Below are 24,047 nucleotides of genomic sequence, written 5' to 3'. Positions count from 1 at the left end.
GCACTCTCCCTTCGGTTTAGTCTGTTTGTAGTTCCGCTTCTCTATCGATTCGCTGCTGTTTAATCCTTATCGTTTCGTTGTCGTCCTATCCTCAGCTCCTTATCGTTTCGTTGCTGTTCTATCCCTCAATCCGTATCGTCCCGCTGTTTCGCTCCTGCCCCCTCTGGTGCATCCTCCGTCGTTGCTTTCTTCCATCCCGCCCTCGATTCTGCCACATCCCATCTGTTCATTCAAGTGAGCCCCCCCCCCAAGCCTCGAGACCCATCTGCCTCCCTCCACATCTCCCTCCATCTCCCTCCCACCCCGCTGTTGTTCGGCGGTACTGTGCACATACCGCCCATCTCGCTCTCTTCCTCCTTCCTGGCCTCGTCCCGCTGTTCAGGCGACATTGCTGTTCCAAGGGCTTTCTGTATCGGCGTTTGCGCTTTAAAAACCCTCCCGCTCCCACTTACTTCCCTGAGGAGCATGCACTCGCTCCCCACCGGCCTTCCGTATCTACTTGGTTGAATCGTCTTGCCTCCGTCTCAGGCACCGACCTTTAGCCTCTCTCCTCCACCTATCCACAGCCCGCTGCCTGTCCTTGCACCACTCGGCTCGGCTCGCCTCTCCCAGACCTCACTCCCAGAACTCACTTCCAGAACTCACTCTCTCCGTCCACTCTTCAAACTCTTGCCACTTCCGCTCTGAACCGCCGGCCCTGGAATACCGCTTGTGCTTGCTGTATTACCCCGTTTCCTTGCATTGGCCCCGCCTGCTCTTCTGTCGCTGTCCCTTGCCGTGCCGTTCCGAGTATTTTGATCCCTTTGCCCTCCTGCCGCCTGGCCTTGCATCCGCCTTCTTCCTCTTGCCGTCTCTTGGTCTCTCTCAAGCACCGGCCCTGAGTACTGGTTTCCTGCTCTTGTTCTTCGAACCCATCAGCGTGCTCGCTGCCCTATCTCCGAGCTCTTGTCTCCATAGCCTTGCTTTGGTTCCGTCCAACTGCCATCCTGCCGCGACTACTCGGTCCTCACCGCATCCTGCACCTCCCCCGACGATACATCTCCCTGCCATCTGCACTTGAGCCCTCTCCATGATGCTTGCCGACTCACGCCCTGCCAGCGACCTGTCGAGTCTGCTGACACCGCCCTCGACGACGCCGCCCTCGCCCATCCCATGCCACCGACCGGCCCTCATCGCCGAGCCACCGAGCCCGCCCTCGAGCTGTCCTGACGATGCTGTAGAGACTCTCTCCGATGGCTCTGTCGGCTGCAGATCCAAACGGCGGGCCTTGGACATGGGCATGGGCATGGGCATGAACATGGACATGGACACGGACGAGCCCAAGAGCCCTCTGGACCAGGACAGTCTCTCCCATACGGCACAAGAGTATTCGTTCCCACCCAGCACCCTGAGCAGCACCAGCAGCACCAGCAGCACCACCAGCACCACCAGCACCACCAGCACCACCAGCACCACCAGCACCACCAGCACCAGCACCCTCTTCCGGAGCACCCCCAAGGCGGGCCCAAAGCGGCCCAAGAACCGCTCCTTCCCCAAGAAGCAGAACCGCCAGTGCGACTACTGCTCCGTCACAACCACTCCGATGTGGCGGCATGGCCCCATCCACTACCCGACCCTCTGCAACTCGTGCGGTGTCAAGTGGAAGCGTGGCAAGATCCTGCAGCATCTGCCTCCCGTCAAGCACTTTCACATCATGGGCGAGTCCGACAACCCCGAGTTGATCCTGAAAAAGTACCCAAGGGACCCGCCGGCGCTGTCGCAAACCTCGATGGCTTATGCCGGCCGTCCGCTGTCCCCTCCGCCGTCGCCGCCGTTCGTGAACGTTGTGTGCTCGGGCGTCCTCCCGACCACCTCGCAAGTCGGCGAGCTGTCTGCTCTGCTCTCGGCGCTACCGCCGCAGAAGCTCAGCGTCGTCGTCAACTTTATCCTCAGCCACTTGGTTTCCCACGACTCGAAGCGCGGTTTTGACCGTGGTGCCGAGATTGACTTTGATCTCAACCAGCTGGACGTGCAGCTCTTTGAGCAGCTCTTCCAGGTGGCCTCGGATTTGAGGGTCAATTAGTGCGGGCCCTGTCCAGTTGCGCTCTGCCATCGCCGAGACTGACTGGGACTGGGAGTGCATCTTGTTGCTTTCAATCCCATCTTCTCCCATCGGCGACTCGATTCGGCGCCTTGCTCGGCAACTTTCCCGCAAACTATTTATCGCCTGCCTACTCCTCCTCCTCCTCCTCCCTCCTCCTCCTCCATCCCGACTGCACATTCTCTTCTCCTTCCCGTGCACGATCCTGCTCCGTTCGCTTTCTTTGAAATCAATTCGACCTTTGTTTGCTCTTCAGCTCTCTCTACGGCGACCGAGGCGCCACTGTTGTAACTTTCGACCTCCACCGTTTCAATCGTTTATCGAATCGCTTCAGCTTCGCTTTGCACCATCTCTCTCCGTCCCCGAACGTGTTTACCTTGGTTCAGCTCTACACCTCCATCCCGCTGCATTGCCCATGTAGCCTCTCTTCATGTATGTATTTGTTTTGCCATATGGCCCATCATTCCCCACCATATTCCACCATTCTCTCTCCTCCCCCTCATGTCGATTCGCACTTGCCCTGGTGGCTCCGGCCTTTTCCTCCCTGCACATCCCTCCACTTTACTTCACTCCATTCCGTTCCATTCCACTCTATTCCACCGACCTACCAGCCGCCATCAATTGACAATGCTATATTTTATAACTCGCTTCCCCCCCCTTTTTTTTGCTCCGGTTCGTAATATGGGATCGCTTTGGAGATGAAAGCGGCAACCGGGACCACAACTCCCCCCCCCTTCGAAGAAACAGAACGAGCGATATTGGCAATCGGAAAGAAATATACACAAACATATACCAATTCAGTCGACTTGAGCCAAGTGAGGCGATGATAAAGGAAGGGAGGGGGAGGGTGAGGGGGATCCTGGTGTGTGGATATCAAATATCAATATGATCATGAGCAAGCCTGACGTCAAGAGGACGCCATCCCTCAAGACATCAGAGCCTGCCGCTCGAAGCTCAATCGATTCAAAAATGGGTCTACTACCGGTCCCTTCTTGGTGGAGAGTGTCGAGTTTTCAGGACATCCCTCGTTTTGGTGGAAGAATTTTCTCATCCACAAACACCTGTGAGCCCCGGCCATGACCATTCGCGGCACACTCGATTTCCGTATCGCCAGGTTACAATGCTATAGCCTCATCCAGAGTCTGCGCAAGGACGCCGCCATCTTCAGTGTGTCCACGAGCACCATCCGCCGCTGGCACCCAGATACCAGTGCCGCGACCTGGATCAATCACAGTATTCCCACAGCGAAATGGGAGGGAAGCCATTTCCATCCCCGCACTTTTCACCCGCCTGCGTCCGTCGCTCTTCTCTTTTCTTTCGTTCCTGGACTCTTGTGATCTCCCCGCACAAGGTCAGATTCCCATCGCGGCAATGCCCAAGAAGAAGACCGTCCCTGCCGACGACGGCCCTCCCGGTCGTGACGGCGGTGGCCCCGAACGCTCGCTTCGCAGATCGGCGCGGGCCGTTCGGAAAGCCAGCGAGCCCACTTCGACGGCCACCAAGCTCGTAGCCATCAAGCTCGAAGCCAAGAGCAGCGCCAAACGATCTGTGCGTCAAGCAGTCGGTTCTACAGCTCCCAGTTCGAGCACTCCTGTGAGCAGGTCGTCTGTCCAGTCCAAGTCCAAGTCCAAGTCCAAGGCCGAGTCCAAGTCCAAGGCCGAGACTGAGACTGAGGCTGAGATCGAGACTGAGGTCTGCACCAAGGAAGAGTGCGCAGAGCCGGCCCAGACGGACCCATCCCCGCTTGTCGACAGCAAGTCTGCGGCTGTACCGATCTCGCCGCCGCCCAGCCCGCTGCGGTTCGAGATCGAGCGCTGCAAAAGTTGATCCGTGTACAAGACTGCTGCAGACCGAATCACCAAGGTGAGCCTCGACTCGCTCGACTCTTTTGACTCGCTCGAGGATATGCCATGCAGCGTTGATGTGGCAAATCATGACTGGCGTCTGCACTTCATCGGTGGTCCTGAGCAGCCACCGCAACGACCAGCCAATTGAATCGACCGATTGATCCGCTGCGGCTGTGGGCTTTCCAACACAGGCGATCTTGGGTGTTTGTCCTGGGGCAGTCGTCGAGGTCAACGTCAGAAAGCCTCGATCCAAAAGCTTTGAAGTCACGATGATCCGAGATGGAAACGGTATGGGATGCGCTATTCCGCTAGGGTCTATGGCTGGCATGCTGCTTCAGGCCCCTGCTTGCCGTTGGTGTGTTCGGGATCGCCTCTTTAATCGATCTCATTCTCTTGCGTCTTGCTCGGGCCCGCATCACACTACAGAAACACTTCTCTGGTCGGGTAAGCCCCTTCGTTGGCAGTGAGTCGAGGGAGAACACCGGCATGTTGGCAGCCGGCATAGCGACTGCAGCCCCCCCCCCGACCCATCCGGCGCGAAACCCACTGATGTACTTCTTTCATGAATCATACATATCAAAGGAGTCAAGCTGGGCCCGCCTCGCAAACTCAAGTTCCCGTCGGATGAAGATTTTCTCTCCATCTTGAAGCCTCATCTGACTGCCTAGCAACTGACGGGCCCACACCTTTTTTTTTTCATTTCATTTCATCGTCCAATTCCCAAGCGAAACGCATGCTGCGAGATGACGGTACTCAGCGGAAAATATCTCTCGGATCGGATGACTGCCTCTCCTTGCACCATCTTGTTGCACGGAAGGCCATCACCCACGATCCCCCTCTGTGTGCTTGAAAATTTTTTTGTGGCGAGGGGAGATTGGAGGCACCGGAATCGACTTGGATGTCGTGGAAGGAGCAAAGTATCCAGAGCTGGGCGTAGTTGATTCATCCTGGCAGTGGCCGGAAAGTGCGGCAGCCAGCAGAAGCCGTGGCAAGTCCGCTGTGACATGTTCCCGATGCTCGCTCCCTGGCTGTTTCATGAGTCACTCGAAAGGCCCTCTGTTCAGCTGCTCTGCTCTTGGATTGCTTTTTGTTTCCCCTTGCGTCCAAACGAACCACCTGCCGCCTACACTTCCCTGCCATGGCATTCTTTGCTTCGGGCGTTGTGACTCCGTTTGCTGTTATTGTTGTGACTATATTTATGCTCCTAGACAGCTCCCTTCTCAAATTGCGAGTGTGCACAAGCGGTTGGCTCGCTTCATGAGTCAGTCTCTGATAGACGCTGGGCCGGAGGAAGAGGAAACAGGCAACCGCAACTGCAGCAGCAAAGTGCGGATGTGCGTATGAGGGCAGCAGCCCGCTGGGCTGGATATCGTCGCTGATTCGAGATGGGGGTTGGTTCAAAGCTCGGAGCCATCGTGGGTCTGGTGCACAGGCGGCTGCGACTTGGCACCGGCTTCGGTCTCGGACTCGGTTTCGGGCTCGGTGGCAGCGGTGGAACGGGTTTCGGCAGATGGAACGCTGGCGACACCAGGCCCGTCTGTGACGGCAGGCTCATGGCTTACACCCTCGGGAGCAGCTTCACTGGTCTCGGCAGCAGTCTCAGGAACAGCCTCGGGGGCGATCTCGGCGGCGACGGCATCACTCTCGTCAGCATCAACAGCAGTAGCATCAGCAGCAGCAGTTTCATCGCCCTGCTCAGCCTGGACCTTCTTCCCCTTCTTCTTGTTCTTGTTCTTGCTCTTGTTTTTCTTCTTCTGCTCGCGGTTGAGTTGGCGCGCCTTCTCCAGGAGCTCATCCTCCTCGGCCTTCTTCTTGGCCCACTTCTCAGTCTCGACGCGAGCGGCCTCGGAAAAGGACCGGATGATCTTGCGGATGCGCTTGTCGCCAAAGCCGATGTTGCCCAGGCGCATCGAGTTGGTCACGAACGAGAACGACAGCCGCAGCTCCGGGTTCCAGAAGACGCATGTGCCCGTCAAGTCAAAGTTGCCGTACCATCGCTCGCCTTCAACCACCCACTTCTTGGTCACGGCAAAGCCGCCGGCGACGTAGCCGAGCTGGCGACCGGGCAGCTGGAGCACGGCGTCGTTTTGGATCTCCTGGAGCTCAATCAACTTCGAGAAGGTCTCGGCGCTGATAAACTTGATAACACCGATCGTGCCGTTGTTGGCCATGACGGCGCCAAAGATCGACAGCTGCGGGGATGGGTTGATAGATCGGTATCGGTCAGTATCAGTGGTCTGCAAGCCTCTCGGAGCGATCCTCAGGCCGACACAAGACGATGCTGACCACAGACAGCAACAGCAACAGCAACAGCGACGCAGGACACCGCCTATGCGGTAACGCCAAACACACCACAGCGCTCTGCACACAATGACATACCGTGCGAGCCTCGGCAAACCCGCTCACGTGGCTGTTCCAGTTGACACTGCCTTGGTTCCAAACAGCCGGGAGCGACCGGTCGGCATCGGCCTTGGTGGGCAAGCTTTCGACGAGGGCCTTGTAGGCGACCGAGGAAGTGTTTTTGCGGATGCTGCCGACGGCGCGGGACATAGGTTCGTCCAGGACAAAGTCACCAATGACCCGCGGGAAGAACGAGGCCACGGTGGCACGGTCGGCAGGATAGCCATGCAGGGTGGCGATCTTGGTGTCCTTGACGGAACCAGTGGGATCGGTGCCGTATTGGAAGTGGGAGCGCAAGAGGGGATTGATTTCCTCGTCCATGATCTGGCGCAGATCGTAGTTCTTGGGATGAACTCGCTTGACGATTTCGTTGAGGTAGTAGTCGCGAGTGACCTGATGCGCGAGGACACCAATGTTTGATAAGAACATGGCAATGCGGGCGAAAGCAGGGTCGATGTGTCCACAAAAGACAACGAGGCGCTCCGGGGTGCACTCAAACACATTCGGTTCTCGATATCGAGGAGTGTCCCTCTTCCCCTTTCGCTCAAGTTGGAGCGCAACAGGTGCACGAAGGATGACCTACTCCATGGAAGGCCACCACCGGCTCGCCGTCAAAGTTGTGGGGCTGTCCCGCGATCCGGGCGGCCACAGTGTCGGAATCGAGCAGGTTGTCTTCGTAGTTGAGAGCGTGCTCGCGATCCCAGAAGGCGACGCCTGCACGGTGGCTCATCAAATCCTTCAGCAGAACATGTTCCTTGTTGCCGCGAGCAAACTCGGGCCAGTAGGCCGAGATTCGCTCGTCAAAGTCCAGGAGGCCCTGGTCAACCAAGCGGGCGACGATGAGGTTGGTAGCGATGTGGCTGGTGCTCTGGAGCGGAGCCAGGGTGGAGTTGGTGAAGACGTCTTTGTACGATCGGTTCTGGTGGCCGCTCCAGACGTGAATGACCATGGTTGCGCCGACTGCGATGGGAAGTCAATGCAGGCGTGGGGGCGAGAAGCCAGCCAAGGAGTTGTGTTTTATCGAAGTGCAATCGCAAAGAGTGGCGATACATGTCCATGCAACAATTCAAGGAGTGAAGTGAGACCGAGGATCGACAGGTTAGTCTCCGATCGGGCCATCAGACAGAACCAGCATCTCAGGCTGAACTCCATGCCATTGCAGACAGTATCATAACTAGACGATGACATGGCTGTCCGGTGCATGATATGCGATGGGACCAGATCGCTGCTTCCCCTGCTCCCATGGGTGCGGTACCTACCAAAGGCGGCAAAGCTGGCACCCAGCTCTTCTCCGCTCTTGAAGGTCATGCCAAAGGCCTGGCCGACCTCCTGATAGCCCTGGAGGGCTCCGCCATAGATGACCGGCTTCTGGATCGAGGGCGGGCACTGGAGGGCGATGAACCGGCAGAGAGCCGGCAGCTGGGCGCCCGAGGAGATGAAACCCTTGCCGACGACGACGAGGATGACGAGCAGGATGGCCATGAACTGGGCTGAGTAAAACTCCCATTTCTCTTGGTCGGTGGGGCCGCTGGACTTTGCCGATTCGGCCGGGACTGGGGCCGAGGAATCGCCATCGGGCTTTTTGGGATCGGTGGCTGACGACATCCCGCAAGATCAAGCTGGAAGCGAAAGAATGAAGTGGGTGCGAAAGATCGCTGGGAGGAGTGAGAGACAGTGGCAAAGCGGGGGGGGGTCTTGCTGCTGGTGATTGTTCGTTTGGCTCAATAGCCGCAGCTGATCGAGAATTAGGACGAGGCCGTATTGAAGCTGGAGAGACAGATAGAACGAGGAGGACCCAAAGGCAAGGTGGTGGTCAGGAAGTCAAGAATGATGCCCCGAAAGGAGAGGAGTCCCAGGGAGAGTGGCGAGCAGCGAGAGGGCAGAGAAAAGGGGAGGGCGAGGAAAGGAGACTGGTGCAGGGCAGGGCCGGCCAGGTCTGACGAGCCAGGAGGGCGAAATGCGTGGAAGGTCGCTGCTGTCGGGCACCGAAAAGGGAGTTGGTGCGATTGGGCTGGTGGACAGAGCGGCACCAAAGACAAAGGAGCCGCGAGGAGGACAAAGGACGCGGGAGGCGCGGGGGCCATTCGCCGGGAGATGACGGGAAGAACGGGCATGTGAGGATGTTGATGAGATGCGATGAGGGCGGAGGAGTGATGATGGAGGTGTTTGTCAGGATGTCAACGATGGAGTATCGACGGAGGAATTGTATCGGTCGCGGCGGCGGAGTGAGTCTGGTGGCGCAATCCCGAGCTCAGATGCGATCGCTCCTTCACGACATATCCCATCGATGATATCCGGAGCGATAACTGCAGTGAAGGTCGGAGATGGGACACACATTTGAATATCGCAAGGCTATGGAGTAACGACATCGGACCTGGGTCTGTTGATGGGGCAAAACATCAGAATTGCACAACGTTATATTGACTCGAGCCACACCGGATCGAGCCGGATGGTGGACAGGAAACCAAGTCGGCAAGGGAGACACCCAGCCACCACATCACATCATTGCCTCTCCTTCCATCATCCAGGCGACCTCTGCAGGCCCATCTCCCTCAGCAGACCAGGCAAAGCCGCACCGACTCGCGACTCGCTCAGCATCCGCGGCTGCAGAATGGATGCCTTTGACGAGTTCCTCGGGAAGGCCGATCTGGCCGGATACAAGAGCGTCTTTCTCGACAACGAATGCAACACCGTCGACCTGGTGGGTGACGCTGCGGATATGCTGTTGTTGCGGATATGGCGACGCTGCGGATATGGCGACGCTGCGGATATGGCGACGCTGCGGATATGGTGTCGCTGCGGATATGGCGAGTCCATGACTGCGCCGTGTGCTGATTGTGGTTTGCTCAGCTCCTTGCCCTCAAGGAGAGCGATATGAAGGACCTGGGGATGAAGGTTGGCGGGATCAAGAGACTCCTGAAGGCACAGGCCGACCATGGATCCGCCAAACCCGTCGCCGCCGCCCAGCCTGTCATTCCTGCTCCCAAAGCCGCCATCAAGCCACCAGTCCAGACGATGAACTCACAGGACTATACTCCCGTCGCTCCGGCCGGCGAGTGGAGGTGCCAGCTGGATTACGGCGACCACGATGTGTTCATCAGGTGGGCAATGTCGCCGCACTTGACATCGGGCCCACTTGACATCGGAGCAAACTTGGTCCACGCCATCGGAGCACCGCCATCGACTGACGACCGAGTGTCCACAGCTACCGGGTCGACAGCGACGCCGTCAATGCATCGTCACTGCACGGGACACTCGCAGCGACGCCGCACGGCCACCAGGCGCTCCATCCGTATCTCGACAGCCAGTGTCTCTGCAACGGGATGGACTGGGAACAAGGTTTCATCAACGGGCTGTATCGGTCGAGTGTGATTGTGGTGATTCTCTCGGAGGAGGGACTGAAGCGCACGTTCGAGGCCCACAACAGACCCGACAATCAGCTGCTCGAGGTAACGAGGTGATGTTGGTCTTGGAGGCATGGCAGAATCGGGGCTGGTCAGTGACCGTATCACTCACTCACTCACTCACACACTCACTCATTCACTCACTCACTCACTCACTCACTCACTCACTCGCAGATCCAGCATGCCCTCAAGCGGATGAAGGACACCGCCGCCTCCGACCACCCCGTCATCGTCCAACCTGTGCTCATGTGGTCGACTCGCAAGTTCGGCGACGAGACCCTCAAGAAGGAATACTTCCCACCCATCAACGAGTTTCCTGACTACGCACCGGTACACAAATCGAGTCCACTGTTCGATAATCAACCAATGACCGTCCAGCAGACATTCAAGGAGCTGTTCAAGCTCCAAGCTCTCAAGGCTGTCGATACAGCCACTCTCAGGCAGTATGTTGCAATGTCTCCATGTGGATACCACTTCCTATCGCTGACACAGAGTCTCTTCCAGCTTGGTTCCGGCGGTTCGGGAGCTTGTTACCAAGACCGCAAAGGCCAAGCGGGACGGAGCAACGTATCACCAAGGCGACAGTGTCGTTCTCACCGCCGACCAGGACCATGCCTTGCGACTCCTCCTCGATCCCATCGACTCCACTTCCGACAGAAGGGCACTCGAGGATCTGTATGTCGAGGGCACTCGCCAGTGGCTGTTCGACCAAACAACTGACTGGGTCAACCAGGATACCTCCGACACTGTCCTGTGGGTCAATGCCGTTGCCGGTGTCGGCAAGTCCGTCGCTGCTGCCCAGATCGCCAACATCCTCACAGCCAGCAATCAACTGGTGTCGGCGCTGTTCCTCAAGTACAACGACACCCGCAAGAGCGATCCACGAGTGGTGCTGAACACCATCGCATACGGTCTGTGCAAGTGGCACTCGCCAATCGGCCGCAAGCTCCTCGACGCCGGCCACTCCAAGGACAGTCTCGACAAGATGAGCATCCCCGATCTGTTCAAGGCCGTGATTGCCGATCCACTCGAAGCCATCGGCGAATACAGACCCAAGGGATCGGTGATGGTCCTGGTGGATGCACTCGACGAGTGCTCTCCGCGCGACCAGCTGCTCAGTCTGCTTGCCTGGCGCTTCGTCGAACTGAACAGGACCCGTCCGTGGCTCAAGCTGCTGCTGACATCCCGACCCGAGGACGACATCAAGGCAGCATTCGATGGAGTCCCGACCAAGACAATCGAACCCTCGAGCGAGGAGAACATCCGTGACCTCGAGGTGTTCATCCGCCACCGACTGCGAGTGTATGACACTCTCACTGACTCGGACCGCACCGAGGCAGTCGCCATCCTGCTGGACCAGTCCAAGACATTCGTGTGGATCAACCTGATCCTCAACACCGTCGATGCAGCAGCCATGGACGGCCCAGTGACACTCGCCACGATCAAGGACATCAACGACAGCGCCGCCGATGTCGGTCAGTTGTACAACAAGACATTCGCCAAGATCCACTCGCAGTCGAGCCACCCGGCCGAGCTGGTCACGGTGGTGTCGGCAATCGCCACGGCCCAGTCGATCCTGACCCCGCAGATCATCGCCGATGTGTTTGGACTCGAGATCGGCGTCGTTCGCGAGTGTCTCAAGAGCCTCAGTCTGGTCCTCGATCCTGGCGCCAATGGACTGGGTCCCCGAGGCAGCCAGTCCACCAACACCGAGGTCAAGTTCAACCACAAGTCGGTGGCGGACTATCTCCTCGGCGACGCATCGACTGGCCATCGGTGGCATGTGTCGGACTCGTTCCACACGGTGTTTGCCAAGGGATGTCTCGGAGTGATCCTCTCGCACGAGCCAGTGATCAACATCTGCGAGATCTACGACTTTCACGACGATATCCCAGACCTCGAGGACAGGGTCGTAGCCAAGATCACACCGTCGCTGCGATACAGCGTCGCCCACTGGATCACACACTTTGTGTGGTGTGTGGACGGAGAGGCCGAGTCGAGTCCGGTGTGGCAGTTGACCGAGATGGTTGATGTGGCAGCGGTGCTCACTCGGCTCGTCAAGACGCATGTGTTCTTCTGGCTCGAGTGTGGGTCGCTCACACATGTGGTCGAGCCGATCATCGAGCAACTGGCTGTGCTCCGAGGAGTGATCACCAAGGCACCCAGCACCATCGTCAACGACACCACGAAGGAACTGGTCAAGGACACGTATCGATTCATCCGCGAGTTTGCCGATCCGATCATCAAGAGTGCACCACAGGTGTACAATTCGGGGTTTGCATTCACACCGAAGGAGACGGCGATCTACAAGACATATGCCACCCAACTCGAGGACAAGATCCCGTTCCTGGTCACGGCTGGCCCAGCACCCACCTGGGATCCGTGCGAGATGACACTCACAGGTCACACACAATATGTCACCTCCGTAACGATCTCACCTGATGGAAAATGGATTCTTTCTGGGTCGAATGATCGTACCCTCAGAGTCTGGGACTCCATGACGGGGCAGCCGAAATACGGTCTTCGGTGGCCCAGAAGTGGTGTGAACGCATTAGCGATTGCCTCAGACAGCCAATTGATTGTCTTTGGCTCCGAAGACGGGACATTAATTGTCGGAAATATTGCTACCCACCGAATACTGCACAATCTCAAAGGTCCCAGTATCTCGGTGACTTCTGTGACTTTCTCATCCGATGGCAAGTGGATTGTCTCGGGCTATCGTAATAACACCATCATGGTGTGGGACGTTACCAGCGGCCAGTTGAAGCACACCTTCAAAAGTCACCGTAGCGATGTGCGTTCCGTGGCCATCTCGTCCGATGGCAAGTGGATCATCTCCGGCTCGCGCGACAATACCATCAAGGTGTGGGATGCCATCACAGGAAACCTCAAGGATACCTTCGAGGGACACACAAATAGTGTGTTCTCTGTGGCGATCTCGCCCGATGGCAAGTGGATTGTGTCTGGCTCATGTGATTCAACCATCCGGATCTGGGACCTCCTCTCAGGTCAGGTGAAGTTCACCTTGGAAGGCCACAACTTGGAGGTGAACTGTGTGGCAATCTCGCCTGATGGACACTCGGTGGTATCCGGCTCGGGCGATAGGCTGATCAAGGTGTGGGACGTCGCCCGAGGCCAACTGAAACTCAATCTCGAAGGCCACACGGGTCCAGTCACCTCTGTCGTCTTTTCAACCGATGGTCACTGGATCATATCCGGCTCTGATGACAAGACCATCAAAGTGTGGGATGCCACTGCCTGCCAATTGAAGCGTACACTTGAGGGTCACTCCGACCTGGTGAACTCAACGACAATCTCATCCGATGGCAAGCTGATGATCTCGGGATCAAGTGACCACACCATCAAAGTGTGGAACGCCGCAACTGGCCGAGAGATGCACACCCTAAGTGGACACACAAACTCTGTCACCGCCGTGGCTTGCTCCTCTAACGGCGAGTGGATTGTGTCTGGATCGAATGACACGACCATCAAGGTGTGGGAGAGCCTGACTGGCCAGGTGAAGCACATCCTCCTTGGACATACAGGCCCGGTGCGATCTGTGGCGATATCGCCAGATAGCAAATGGATTGTCTCAGGAGCCGGGTCTTTCTATCGATCAAGTGACAACACCGTCAGGGTGTGGGATGCCACCTCGGGCCGCTTGAAGCAAACACTCACCGGACATTCCAGCCCGGTCCGCTCAGTGTCATTCTCGCGCGATGGCAGCTCGATACTCTCCCGCGACGACACCAAGAACGACATTGTGTGGATCCGTCGAGGCAAATGGTCTTTCCGCCTCGGCAAATCTCCGAATCCTCCCGGGTTTCCTCTTTCCGAGCCATCATCTCTTAACTGGGCGCAGATGGACAAGCGACCTCAGTGGATTCGTCACCATATCCATATACTCAAGCTTCCTCACACACTCTTCGGTGACTGGGCAAAGCACATTGATACTCCAACAGGAGGTTTGCTAATTTGGACCACAGCTATTCCACGCCGACCTGTCATCATCCAGGTGAGTTACGCTCCTCCAATTGTCGCATCCTGTTCCCAACTGACGCCTCCGCTCTTGCAGCCCACCAGTCCCGACGGCCCCGATGTCCAGCTGACACGGTCGCTTGAACCAACAAACAACCAATCCGATATTTCTTCAAACCCACTGGCCATACTCCAGTCGTTCTTCAAGTTCACCCACTGAGCTGCTGTGATCGAGGTGTGCCGCCTCAGTGCCCAGAGAGTGAGTCCACCGCAACCCACTTTGCCGACCAACCGAGCCGACCAAGATCATGTGGGCAGCCTGCCCGTCCGCCAGTTCCACCGATCCAATCTCAGTTGGCATTGTGTACATCCCATGCCTCATGCCCATGCGGCACCCGTGCGACTCGATTGCATTTCTTCAACAACTTATCATATTGCATTAGTGGTAGCGGAAATGATGGTCACGATGTACATTCTTTGCCAGAGTGCAATGGCCAGCGAGTCGCTGCATCTGCAGGACAAAGGGCAAAGTTGCTGGAAAACCTCGACGAGTGGATAATACAGGGTTCGGGTGCCGATCAAAGTGGGTTGATTCACACAATCCATACAACCCCCACAACTCACAGTCATCCATGTTTGAATGCATCCCCCCCCCTCTCTCGGTCCATTCTCTCCTCTCTCGGTCCTCTCTCGTCGATTTCCGCATTTGGAAGAATGGAGCATTCGAGCCACGCGTGGCCAGCCGCCGATTGGCTTTCGATCTGGCAGTCGAATCACCACCGATCTGCGGCTCCATCATCCCGCCATCGGATCTGGCCGCCCTGTCCAACTCGACGCTGGTCAGCATCCAACAGCAAGCCCTTCTCACAATGGCGTTCTACAGAGGCAAAGAAGCGCCCATGGACTTTGAGCCGCACAGTCCTCTTTCCGCCCAGGACAGTCGTCGATCGACCCCGTGGCTCTCGGCCTACCAGGCCCTCTCGCAAAGTTCGCCCCAGAAGCACAGCGACAGCTCCATCGCTGGGGACCTCATTGTTCCCGCGACCTCCTCTCGGCTTGCCATTGGTGCGTCCAATTTCATCGATCCCCGGGAATAGAGCCAAAGACTTTGTTTCTTTCGCATCCGGGCTCATGGTCACTGACATTGCCTCCGCCTCCATCGATCGGCCATGCTTCAACCCTCTGCTACTCCAAATGGTTTACTTTCGGGCTACCTCCATCGACGGCTGTCACTGTTGCGAATCGCACCATCGGCTTTATAGATAATGTTTACGACTGGAATATGCGATCGCAAATTCTCAAGGGCTCGGCTTCCTCGCCGGGCGCAGCTCCGACAGCCAAGTCCGTCTTTTCCACACTTCCCAAGCCGAGCATCAGCGAGCGCAGCGTTCTTCAGCCATCAAGTCGGCTCGCACATTCAAGTGAAACCAAAGACCACCCTAGCGGAGCGACATCCACGCTTGGATTCTCGCTCAACCCCTTTGCGACCCCACAACGAGATGCGGTAAGACGAGCTCGGACAATGTCGATCCGCCCTGTGTTGACGTGCTGGCATGTTGACTGTAGATGGCGACTTTTCTGCATCGATGTGCCGATCTCGAGGCATTCTCGTTAGCAGCCCCGAAGCGCCCTGTGTTTCGAGGCAGACCAGTACATTGAGTACATGTCTTCTGAGACTTGACTTGCAATTTGAACCTGCCGAGCTTGCCCCGGACTTGCAAGTGCAAGGAAGCCTAACGAACTGGAATCTCATGTCTCTCCATGATCAGGCACGGAAGAGAAAGAAGACTCAAGACACTGAACCAGACCTCGATACCATTGATCTTCGAGACGAAGATGAGAGGGCCACTCCAAAACCTCACCGCCGCCAAGCAGCACCGCTGCCCAACGCCGATACATCTTCGCCACCAGATGAGCCAACCCCAAGACCCTCGGAAGAAACTGACCCACATTCTGCTGTGTCATGGAGACAGAGAGATATGCCCGACAAGCCAACAGCCGCTGGTCCTGTTTCCCGGACTAATCATGCCAACATCCCGCTCATCATTGGAGGGTACGTCAGCCCATTCGATATCGTGCACCCTCCACAGCGCACTTTCGATTGTAGACCGAGTATATCGAGTATATCGAGTGTAACTGGTGCGGCTGTCGATCCAGTGGGCCACTGGCGTGTAATAATCCGACCTGGATGCCCTATCTGACTCGATGCTGACTGTGGTTGCAGATATCTGCAGCTGATCGTCAGCCTGTTCATTTTTGCCTTGATTGCGTACTTTGCGCTGCAGCTAGTATGGGCGATTCAGGATGACATCCAAACCAAAAGCAGCAAGCAGTCACATGGTGAGTTGCTCCGACTCTTGGTGCACTGGCAGTTGGAAACGGTTCTCTCGCAGTCGATTGCGAGCGCTGCTGACACCGTCGCCATCAATGTTCGGACTCAGTCAACTTCCAACAGAGAGAGGCTTGCGCCGACAACTTCAACAAAAACGGGTGCATCAGACCGGTCCCAGCTCTGGAAGAACAATGCCGCGAGTGGGAGTTTTGCATGAACAAGGATTCTGAGATCGAAAGGTAGGTTCTCCACTCCTATGATCTTCCTCGAGACTCGAAATCGCTCAGACGACTCAATGGCAACAGTGCGCATTCTGACGAGCCTCTATTGCACCGCCATCAAACCAACTCATTGCACCCAATGACAGGGTCCAGATAGCAGCCGAGATGGTTGGCGAAATCCTCAACAAACTCGTTGAGCCACTCTCTCTCAAGACGCTGGTAAGTCTGTGTTTCATTTTACATATGATATCCCAGCACCTCAGCTCCCATTGTGCTAGTCTCGATGCATGCACACCAATCCTGTAGTTCAGTGCCGCGCATCGCAGCCTCCGCCGACTGGGCCGAGCTTGTCCAGCGACCCATGTCCTAACGCTTCAGTACCTTCAATCGCCCACTGGTGGCCACGCTTCAGGTGTTCCTTTCGACGCTATTTCTGGGTGCCATGATGATGTCGTCGTCGGCTATCGGCTTTTTCCGATCCAGCAAGACCCAGACGCCGCCTCCCGCTCAAGTCGTCCAGCCCGTTCACCATCACTACATTGGATCACCGTTGCCACCGACGCCGGGATACGATCCCCAGCATGATGGGATGCCGGTGAGTTGCCGTGAGAATCACACTGTCCGTATTCACCTGTCCCGAACCCGTATGTCGTTCGTGCTGTGCCCAACTGTCAGTAACATGGCCATTCGCTCGGGAACGGGCGGCAGGATTACAATCCCTGGATCCAGACACCGCCAAGGATTCGTAGTAGGCCGCTCTCGGCCCGACCAACACCCACAACCAACGAACGGCGCATCAGCAGAGGCACTCCCAGCCGTGGACGGGTGTTTGGGCTCGATTCGGAGCCAATGTAGCTGCCGTCCACGAAACGAAACGAGCTATCCTGCTTCTGGGGACATTGTCCGCATCGTCTGGATCTCGAATACAAAGGACCCTAAATCCTGTGGGATAGTAGACAACGAGCATGCCTCTAATGCTCTGCTACCATCCACAAGCTCGAGTGGCAAAGATCGGAGGGGTTGATAGAGAGTGGCAATATCCAATCGCCCCTCCCAGCAATTGTGGGCACCATATTCCAGAAACCTGCATGTCTCAATTTCATTTTGTTGGCTTCACGGAGCTGTCCCGACAGGCGGTATCAGACCGTGGCCCCAGAGGCGGGGATTTGCTCCCTGGTCTGCATCACATCCTGTTGGCCGCCATGGACAATGCCCGGGACTGGAGATATCGAGGCGAAGGCAACGCAAACATCGTTGTCGCCTACGGCGGCTCCGATCCGCGATACGTAGGCATCTCCCTGGTCGTTTCAGCTCTCTCGTCTCGCAGTGCCTCTCCAACGCTTGTAGAGCCAGCACCAACCCAGGCTCGCCCGTTCTGCGATACCACCTGCGTCAGATCGGCACCGCCCTTCGGATCCGAAAGCGGCAGACCAAAGGTGCCCCGGTTGATGAAAATGTGCTGGCCCGTTTCTCGCCCATGGTTATTGAGAGGCTCTTTGGACGGCAATACCTAGGGCTGTGGGTAAGGATCGAGGAATCGGTCCGGCGTCGCCTGGAATGAACACCATCTCGAATGGATGGCACTTCGCATGAATGACATTCTGATGGGCTTGTCGATGGGCCTTGGTTGTACTGGCAGTCGACTGCGGCCGCACTCTGGATCACTGCCAGCTCTCGCTGAATCAAACGCACAACAGGACGTCGTGGACTTGGAGCCGGGTTTCCTCGCCGAGCTCGAGGGGCTGGTCGAATCCTCTCGTCCACCTACCCGAAGAGCCAAGCACGGCATCGATCTGTCGCAGCAACGGGCCGTGCTTTGCGACGATCTGGCTTTGCCAAGGAGGTTGACCATCCCCATCAAGGCGATCCACGACGCAGCCATCGAGGTCGTAGACGACAGACCAGCGATCCTTGCGATCGAGATCAAGGTACATGGAAACCGCCCTGCCGATATTCTGCATCCCATCTCCCCGTCCACACTCCAAACATTAGCCCAGCAGATATGTGATCGAGCTGACAGGACCCGAACGTAAATCGATGCACTGGCGGCTCTAGCCCAAGTGCGGATTCCTCCCAGCCTCCAAATCCATTCCTGCGGCCAATCCCAAGCTGAGCGAGTGTCGATTCTGCATGCACCAACACTGGAAGGCCCACCAAAACCCAGGGTGGGTCAGGAGCCGCTATTGCCCTCTGGATCTGTACTCTGGAAACCCCGCCAAGATTCGGCTGGCCCTCGAAGCCCTTGTGAAGTGCCCGCAAAACAACTTGAGGATCTTCGCAGACGGGAAACCGGTCGACGTTTCACTGGTAAGGCAGAAATGCCAAGGACCCAGAGCGGCACCACCAACGCTGTGATTCGCAGTTGGTGGGGTCGCAGCAAGTCTTGGTGGATTGCGTCCGCTTGGGTGCTCTGCGAGCAGTGCTGATCGAACGTCCAAGCTGACTCGGCACGACGGCGACCGGAATATGTGCTGGCGACAACAGGAAAGCACCCAGCGAACTCTGTGCCGATTCTTCAGGTGCGAGTCCGCCGAGTGTGGTCCCGGGCATGGACAATATGCAGCCGCCGGTCTGCAGCATGCCTCCAGTCAAGCCGATTCGCTTGACCAACCGCTGCTCACGAAATGAGCCCATTGCTATCTGAAGGCACCTGTCCTCATGCTGGCATCCTCATGCTGGCATCCTCATGCTGGCATCCTCATGCTGGCATCCTCATGCTGGCATCCTCATGCTGGCATCCTCATGCTGGCATCCTCGCCAGCGTCTTACACTCATGCTTCACATTCGTGTCTCAACACCTGGTCCAGGTCTGATGATGGGCATCGGTCTCTCGTTCAAGTGTTGGTGGATATTCTGCACCAAGATCGACTCCTCGGCGCTTTGCGGGACTTTCAGGCCCAGCTCGACTCTCACGACATCCTTGGAGTCTATCAAATATACTCGGAACTACGCGACACGGGGAGCCTGGACAGATCTGAGCCGACGCTGGCCCAGTGGGAGCGCATTGTCGATGATCTTGCCGCTCGACAGCAATCCAGCTGCTCTGCAAACGACGCCAAGGAGAGAGTGGCAGAATCGGCTTCAAAGGCGGACTTTGATAATGACGATAGCAATTGTAACGACCGCGATAGCCTGCTGCAGGCCCAACACCGTCAGATCCACGAGTTCCTGCTGGCAACCACACTCAAGGACTGTTCGATCATGATTGCGCTCGGCTGGCCCCAGCCAGATGCATCGCCCGTCTCCGCAGCAACACCAACAGCATTAAGATGCCCTTTTGAGATCAAACTTGTGGACATGGACCCGAAATCCATGCGCAAAATGGAGCATTACTACGAGCTGGACGAGAGTATCACTCGGTAGGTGTCGGTATGGGTTTTGATGACAAGGACCTGAGCCAGCCTGTGCCATTGATCCGACTATATAAATCGCTCATGTCGGATAGCCACATGGCATAACGGCGATGCTGGCGTGCCCTGCTCAAGATCGTACGGGCTTAACACTGACCTGGGTGACGCTGTACTCTGCTTTTTTGGTTGTTGAAGGCACTACTCCGCAGTGGCTACTGCCCAAACAGATTGACATGGCGATGTCTGTTCTGAATCTCGTAGAAGTTGCGGGCTTGGCACAGGATCTGATGGATGCGATGCATTCGCCCAGTATCCTCAAGCACACGACCACTGACTTCCTGAGGGACATGGCCTCCACTCTGAGCGCACACAAGGGAACCACCATCGCAGAGCAGAGGAGGACCGTCGGTACAGTCCTGATGATTGTTGTGATTCACAAGTCGATCATTGCCAATAGAGCACTCGGTATTCAATGGATACTCTCTCGTGAACTTGCCATCGACAGCGGATTGCAATAGAAATAAATGATCCAATCAAAAACATGAACTTTGCCGTGACCGACTTGGCTATTATTGATCTCAAGCATTCGGTCGCCCTCGCTCCAAGTCATTTCTTGGAGGAACTGCACGCGGACCAGGCCGAGTCCCCGCGCTCGGAAAGTGGTGCTATTGAGAGCGGTTCGTCCTCATGGCTGAGCAGACTGCTTGCGGCTGTGAAACTGGTTTCGTTGGATCTCGAGTTCGGTGACCCAGGAGATGATTGTGGGGTGCTTGAACTTGCCCCGGGTTGAGTCGAAGAAGGACTGCAGATCTGCATCGTTTCCTGGGCAGAAAAGGGAATTTGCGAAGGACCAGTTAACACTCGGCCGTCGCTTCGACCAGATCTCCGAAGAAATATCCTTGGTAAGATTCAGAGGCCAGATGACTTCGTGGGGTGATGATGGTCAAGTGATGAGGTGGAGTTGCGCAAGGGATGCCGGCATGCCGGTGGTAAGCACCAAACCCGGACTATTGCCATTCCGATGCTCGGGGCCCATATCGAGCGGCCACCGGCAGGAATAGAAAACTACCCTTCAAAGGGAAGCACGACTTACTCTGCTCGTACTCGAAGGCCTGAACGATCATCTCAAACTTGTCGAGATCTTTGACGATCACGGCCTCGGGCGTGGTCCCGTCTTCGTATTCCATGAAGAGGCTTTCGATCTCTCGGGCCTCGAGCGAGCCTTCCAACATGGCAACGAGCGAATCCATCGCTTGCTTCTCGAGCTGGGCTTTGGCTTCCTTGGACATGCCGCTGCTTGGAGCAATGTCGCCGGCGATCGACTCGGCCAGGTCGTGCACGATAGCCATCTGAATCACTCGATTGCGATCAACGGCCGGGTCGTTGAGAAGCATTGCCATAACACCCTGGATCGGGACAAAGGCAATAGGGTACGGCACAAGCGGTGTTGAGTGGAGGGCGGTGATGGTGAGGGCAAAGAGGCCTGAGCGACGGAGAATGGCTTGGGATACCAGAGGGGTCTGGAATGAACTGTCCAGACATACCATCCGGTGCATGTGGTCAGCGATAGACTCGGGGTTGGCGATTTTGTGCTCAATCCATCCAGTTCTCTTGGTGACCTATCGGAGGGACGACGTTGTACATCAGAGTGGGCTCGGCCACAAACAAGAAGAGCATGAACGGCAAGCAGCGGTGTCGATCGGTCTGAAGTGATTCACTGGTTTGAAACGAGGGCTGTGCTGAGCCATCGAATGCAGAGTCGCGATCCAGCGATAGAGGCTCAAGAGGTTCGAGGGCGAGGACTCGCAAGTTGGATTGAAGACGAAGCCGCAAGGAATGTCCGGTACCTTCAGGTTTTCGATTGTGTGGAGGAACTGCATCAACCAGATCAGGGAACGGTCATGGTCAGAAGGTGCCGAGCGGCCAGGATGGGTCGGATCGATTCGGCATGTGGATGGACATTGCGAACCTTCAGGATGTTTTTGGGTTGTGTCATTGTCGGGATAGGCAATGGCGGGATGGAGGAACGGCGATGGGGAGAGATGAGATGCGACGAAGGCGAAGGACAGCAAGACAGCCGCGCGGCTGCTGGGGCCGACAGGAACGACTGTGGGATCGTCGGTTGGTTGCATACCTTCGATCTGGACACTGCACCCCAGGGTGTAATACACTCTACATGTGCACGAGCAAACGGGACAGCTTCTCTATCCCACATGGCATTGTAGTATGTAATGGCCTGCGTCCGACTAGCCACATGCCATTCAGCAGATCACCTCCGAGCGAGACCTCTGGTCGCTCTCTGGTTTCCACAGTCGACCTGCACTGCTCAAAGCCATGGGCACTGGCGTCGAGGCAGGAATAGATGCCGATGACATCATTCATGATGACACTCGTGTCCTAGCAGAAGGTCTGGATCAAGAGGAAGCGATCCTTGCCCTTCGTGATCCAAAAAGTCCTCTCAGTCGCCAGGCTGCACTGCAGTGGACTGGTTTTATCCTCGCATGGTCTTACCACATACACTGGCGTGCCCCGGCGTCCCTGGGTCGGATCAAGGCTGGTGGCTTGCTGTCTGCTTTCCCCGGCACCATGTGACGAGGGATGGTCTGGATCGTGCTAACTCTTTCCACCATCCATGGTTGCAGAACGAGTATCGATTGTAGTGGTAGAGTTGTCGCTGTCGAGTCATTCGAATGGTTCTCTTGGTTGATCAACATGAGCAATCGATATGGGACAGCACTATTGTATATTGGATGTATTGGATTTATTGAATGTCAAATACAACATCACTCGGCCGTTGCCGCTTCATCGGAATCACTTTGCAAGTCCACTGTTCGGTATCATGGTGTTTGGGGCGGGTGTTGGCGGCGAGGTTGCTTGGCTGTTTGCATGTTCGGTGTTGAGACGATCGTTTGGGAGTGAAGCTCGGAGGGACTCGGGAATCAGGGCCACTTGCCGAGTTGCTTGAGGTCGTAGATGGCATCTCGGAAACCCTGGTCGACGGACTTGCGGAGCCAGAAGACGGCAGTGTCGATGTTCTTGGGGACACCTTCGCCATCCTTGTAGCGGTTGCCGAGCCACCATTGTCCGTATCGATTGCCCTGCTCGGCCGACTTGCGGTACCACTCGACTGCCTTGGTGTGGTCCTGGGCGACTCCGTATCCGTTCATGTAGCAATAACCAATCCTCCACTGCCCATATGAGTTGCCTTGGTCGGCCGATTTGCTGAGCCACTCGAATGCCTTCTTGTTGTCACTCGATACTCCAAAGCCATTGATGTAGCACCTTCCGATCCAAAACTGGCTGTCACTGTGGCCTTCGTTGGCGAGCTGCTCGAATATGCCGGCTGCCTTCTTCTTGTCCTCGATGGTTCCGAATCCATGGAACACACACACGGCCGTGAGATGTCTGCACAGCCAGTCTCGATCTGATCCCGGCTGGCACAACTCGAAGAACTTGCAGGCTGCGGGTGAGTCAGACTTGATGTTGCTCCAATGCGTTGCCAGACACGCTTCTTCTCCAAACATGAACTCATCCGATCTGTTCTCTCGGATGATTTCGACGCCCTTCTGCTTGTCCTGCTGGGTACCCCGGCCGAGATAGTGCATCCAGCCGACCATGTGGGTGGCGATGGGCTTGAGAACCGGGTCATTCGACTTGGTGCTGACCTCCTGCCAGTGAGCAAGGGCAGCTCTGTCGCTCTGTTCGACACCGTGACCCAGAAATGAGCACCATCCACGGAGGAACTCGATGTGGAGCCGACCATCTTCGCTGCCTTGATTTGTAGCCTTGGTGTACCACTCAATGGCTGCGTCAAAGTCTTGATCGACACCTTCGCCACTTTCGTAGCAACTGCCAAGGACAACTTGGGCCGGAGGTATTCCACGTTCTGCAAGCTCTCGATACAGTTCGACAGCCTTGGGGCGATCTTGGTTGACACCGAGTCCATTGCGATAACGTCCAGCCAGATAGAACTGAGCCACGGAATGATCAGCTTGCGTTGCCTTCTCCAAATGGTGGAAGATTCGCGGCGGGGTGGGATCCAGCTCAAACCAAGTCGGATATCGCTGCTCACCGATCTCAGATTGCAACACCCGAGCCAAGAGATATGATGCAGCAGCAGTGCCTTGTTCAGCTTGATCTTCGAGCCAGGATCGATCGGCTGTCTCTTGTTCATCACAGCGCAGGGAGAGTGCAATCTGGTCACTGGGTGTGAGGCCGATCCGCATCTGTCCATCTGGACGACAGAATCCAGCCTTCTGGCACCAGGTGAGGAAGCGAGGCACCTTGGAGCTCAGGAGAGACTGGGCTCGTTTGCACACTCGGAGGAGGACCTTGATGGTGCTGTGGTCGAGGGCAAGCTGGAAGCTGTCGTTACAGCAGATGATGGTGAAGATGTCTGGGTTGTGTTCGAGTGAGAGCTGAGCGATATCGGGCA

At 56.5% G+C, this 24,047-nt stretch overlaps 8 protein-coding genes across 8 annotated transcripts; 4 read left to right on the top strand and 4 right to left on the bottom strand.

Moving 5' to 3' along the window:
* The first annotated feature begins 950 nt into the window (after positions 1-950).
* Positions 951-2,288, top strand: BJ171DRAFT_297022 (uncharacterized protein). The gene has a single exon (XM_053106991.1). It carries the CDS (start codon positions 1,070-1,072, stop codon positions 2,060-2,062), a length of 993 nt encoding a protein of 330 aa, XP_052969473.1. The 5' UTR covers positions 951-1,069; the 3' UTR covers positions 2,063-2,288.
* A 763-nt stretch (positions 2,289-3,051) lies between these two features.
* BJ171DRAFT_640324 (uncharacterized protein) lies at positions 3,052-4,595 on the top strand (the record flags this gene model as incomplete). Its single annotated transcript, XM_053115763.1, has 4 exons — positions 3,052-3,902; positions 4,147-4,215; positions 4,354-4,371; positions 4,510-4,595. Exons 1-4 carry the CDS (start codon positions 3,452-3,454, stop codon positions 4,593-4,595), a joined length of 624 nt encoding a protein of 207 aa, XP_052969472.1. The 5' UTR covers positions 3,052-3,451.
* Positions 4,596-5,297: 702 nt separating this feature from the next.
* Positions 5,298-8,036, bottom strand: BJ171DRAFT_296991 (beta-lactamase/transpeptidase-like protein). The gene is made up of 4 exons (XM_053106990.1): positions 7,587-8,036; positions 6,911-7,287; positions 6,307-6,720; positions 5,298-6,119 (listed from the first exon to the last, which is right to left on the bottom strand). The coding sequence occupies exons 1-4, from the start codon at positions 7,930-7,932 to the stop codon at positions 5,325-5,327; spliced, it is 1,932 nt and encodes a 643-aa protein (XP_052969471.1). The 5' UTR covers positions 7,933-8,036; the 3' UTR covers positions 5,298-5,324.
* Positions 7,979-8,501, bottom strand: BJ171DRAFT_494705 (uncharacterized protein). Its single transcript, XM_053110036.1, has one exon. The coding sequence runs from the start codon at positions 8,439-8,441 to the stop codon at positions 8,073-8,075; it is 369 nt and encodes a 122-aa protein (XP_052969470.1). The 5' UTR covers positions 8,442-8,501; the 3' UTR covers positions 7,979-8,072.
* A 437-nt stretch (positions 8,502-8,938) lies between these two features.
* BJ171DRAFT_472781 (uncharacterized protein) lies at positions 8,939-9,515 on the top strand (the record flags this gene model as incomplete). Its single annotated transcript, XM_053108676.1, has 3 exons — positions 8,939-9,028; positions 9,178-9,428; positions 9,500-9,515. 3 exons carry the CDS (start codon positions 8,939-8,941, stop codon positions 9,513-9,515), a joined length of 357 nt encoding a protein of 118 aa, XP_052969469.1.
* Positions 9,516-14,578: 5,063 nt separating this feature from the next.
* On the top strand, positions 14,579-19,625 carry BJ171DRAFT_579135 (inositol-pentakisphosphate 2-kinase-domain-containing protein; the record flags this gene model as incomplete). Its single annotated transcript, XM_053113942.1, has 13 exons — positions 14,579-14,774; positions 14,972-15,213; positions 15,683-15,762; positions 15,934-16,049; positions 16,151-16,280; positions 16,409-16,481; positions 16,675-16,857; positions 17,396-17,548; positions 17,659-17,784; positions 17,960-18,190; positions 18,318-18,569; positions 18,747-18,781; positions 19,070-19,625. The coding sequence occupies 13 exons, from the start codon at positions 14,579-14,581 to the stop codon at positions 19,623-19,625; spliced, it is 2,373 nt and encodes a 790-aa protein (XP_052969468.1).
* Positions 19,626-20,213: 588 nt separating this feature from the next.
* BJ171DRAFT_296870 (HD domain-containing protein) lies at positions 20,214-21,664 on the bottom strand. The gene is made up of 5 exons (XM_053106989.1): positions 21,582-21,664; positions 21,460-21,486; positions 21,157-21,231; positions 20,706-21,018; positions 20,214-20,434 (listed from the first exon to the last, which is right to left on the bottom strand). The coding sequence occupies exons 1-5, from the start codon at positions 21,606-21,608 to the stop codon at positions 20,298-20,300; spliced, it is 579 nt and encodes a 192-aa protein (XP_052969467.1). The 5' UTR covers positions 21,609-21,664; the 3' UTR covers positions 20,214-20,297.
* Positions 21,665-22,551: 887 nt separating this feature from the next.
* Positions 22,552-23,838, bottom strand: BJ171DRAFT_420975 (uncharacterized protein; the record flags this gene model as incomplete). The annotated part of the gene is made up of 2 exons (XM_053107466.1): positions 22,552-22,925; positions 23,373-23,838. 2 exons carry the CDS (start codon positions 23,836-23,838, stop codon positions 22,552-22,554), a joined length of 840 nt encoding a protein of 279 aa, XP_052969466.1.
* Positions 23,839-24,047: the final 209 nt, after the last annotated feature.

The sequence above is a fragment of the Polychytrium aggregatum genome (genome assembly GCF_025602895.1).
Source record: "Polychytrium aggregatum strain JEL109 chromosome Unknown BJ171scaffold_8, whole genome shotgun sequence".
NCBI classification, from domain to species: domain Eukaryota; kingdom Fungi; phylum Chytridiomycota; class Chytridiomycetes; order Polychytriales; genus Polychytrium; species Polychytrium aggregatum.
The sequence above is the reverse complement of the archived record's forward strand: the minus strand, read 5'-3'. Positions and strand labels throughout refer to the sequence as shown.

Coding starts and splice junctions, on each gene's coding strand:
- BJ171DRAFT_494705 (XM_053110036.1), bottom strand. CDS start 8,441: ATGCCCGTTCTTCCCGTCATCTCCCGGCGAATGGCCCCCGCGCCTCCC.
- BJ171DRAFT_297022 (XM_053106991.1), top strand. CDS start 1,070: ATGATGCTTGCCGACTCACGCCCTGCCAGCGACCTGTCGAGTCTGCTG.
- BJ171DRAFT_296870 (XM_053106989.1), bottom strand. CDS start 21,608: ATGACACAACCCAAAAACATCCTGAAG. Junction 21,487..21,581: donor AACCCAAAAACATCCTGAAG/GTTCGCAATGTC, acceptor TGGTTGATGCAG/TTCCTCCACACAATCGAAAA. Junction 21,019..21,156: donor CTGACCACATGCACCGGATG/GTATGTCTGGAC, acceptor GTCCCGATCCAG/GGTGTTATGGCAATGCTTCT.
- BJ171DRAFT_296991 (XM_053106990.1), bottom strand. CDS start 7,932: ATGTCGTCAGCCACCGATCCCAAAAAGCCCGATGGCGATTCCTCGGCC. Junction 7,288..7,586: donor TGCCAGCTTTGCCGCCTTTG/GTAGGTACCGCA, acceptor TTCCCATCGCAG/TCGGCGCAACCATGGTCATT. Junction 6,120..6,306: donor GGTTTGCCGAGGCTCGCACG/GTATGTCATTGT, acceptor CCATCCCCGCAG/CTGTCGATCTTTGGCGCCGT.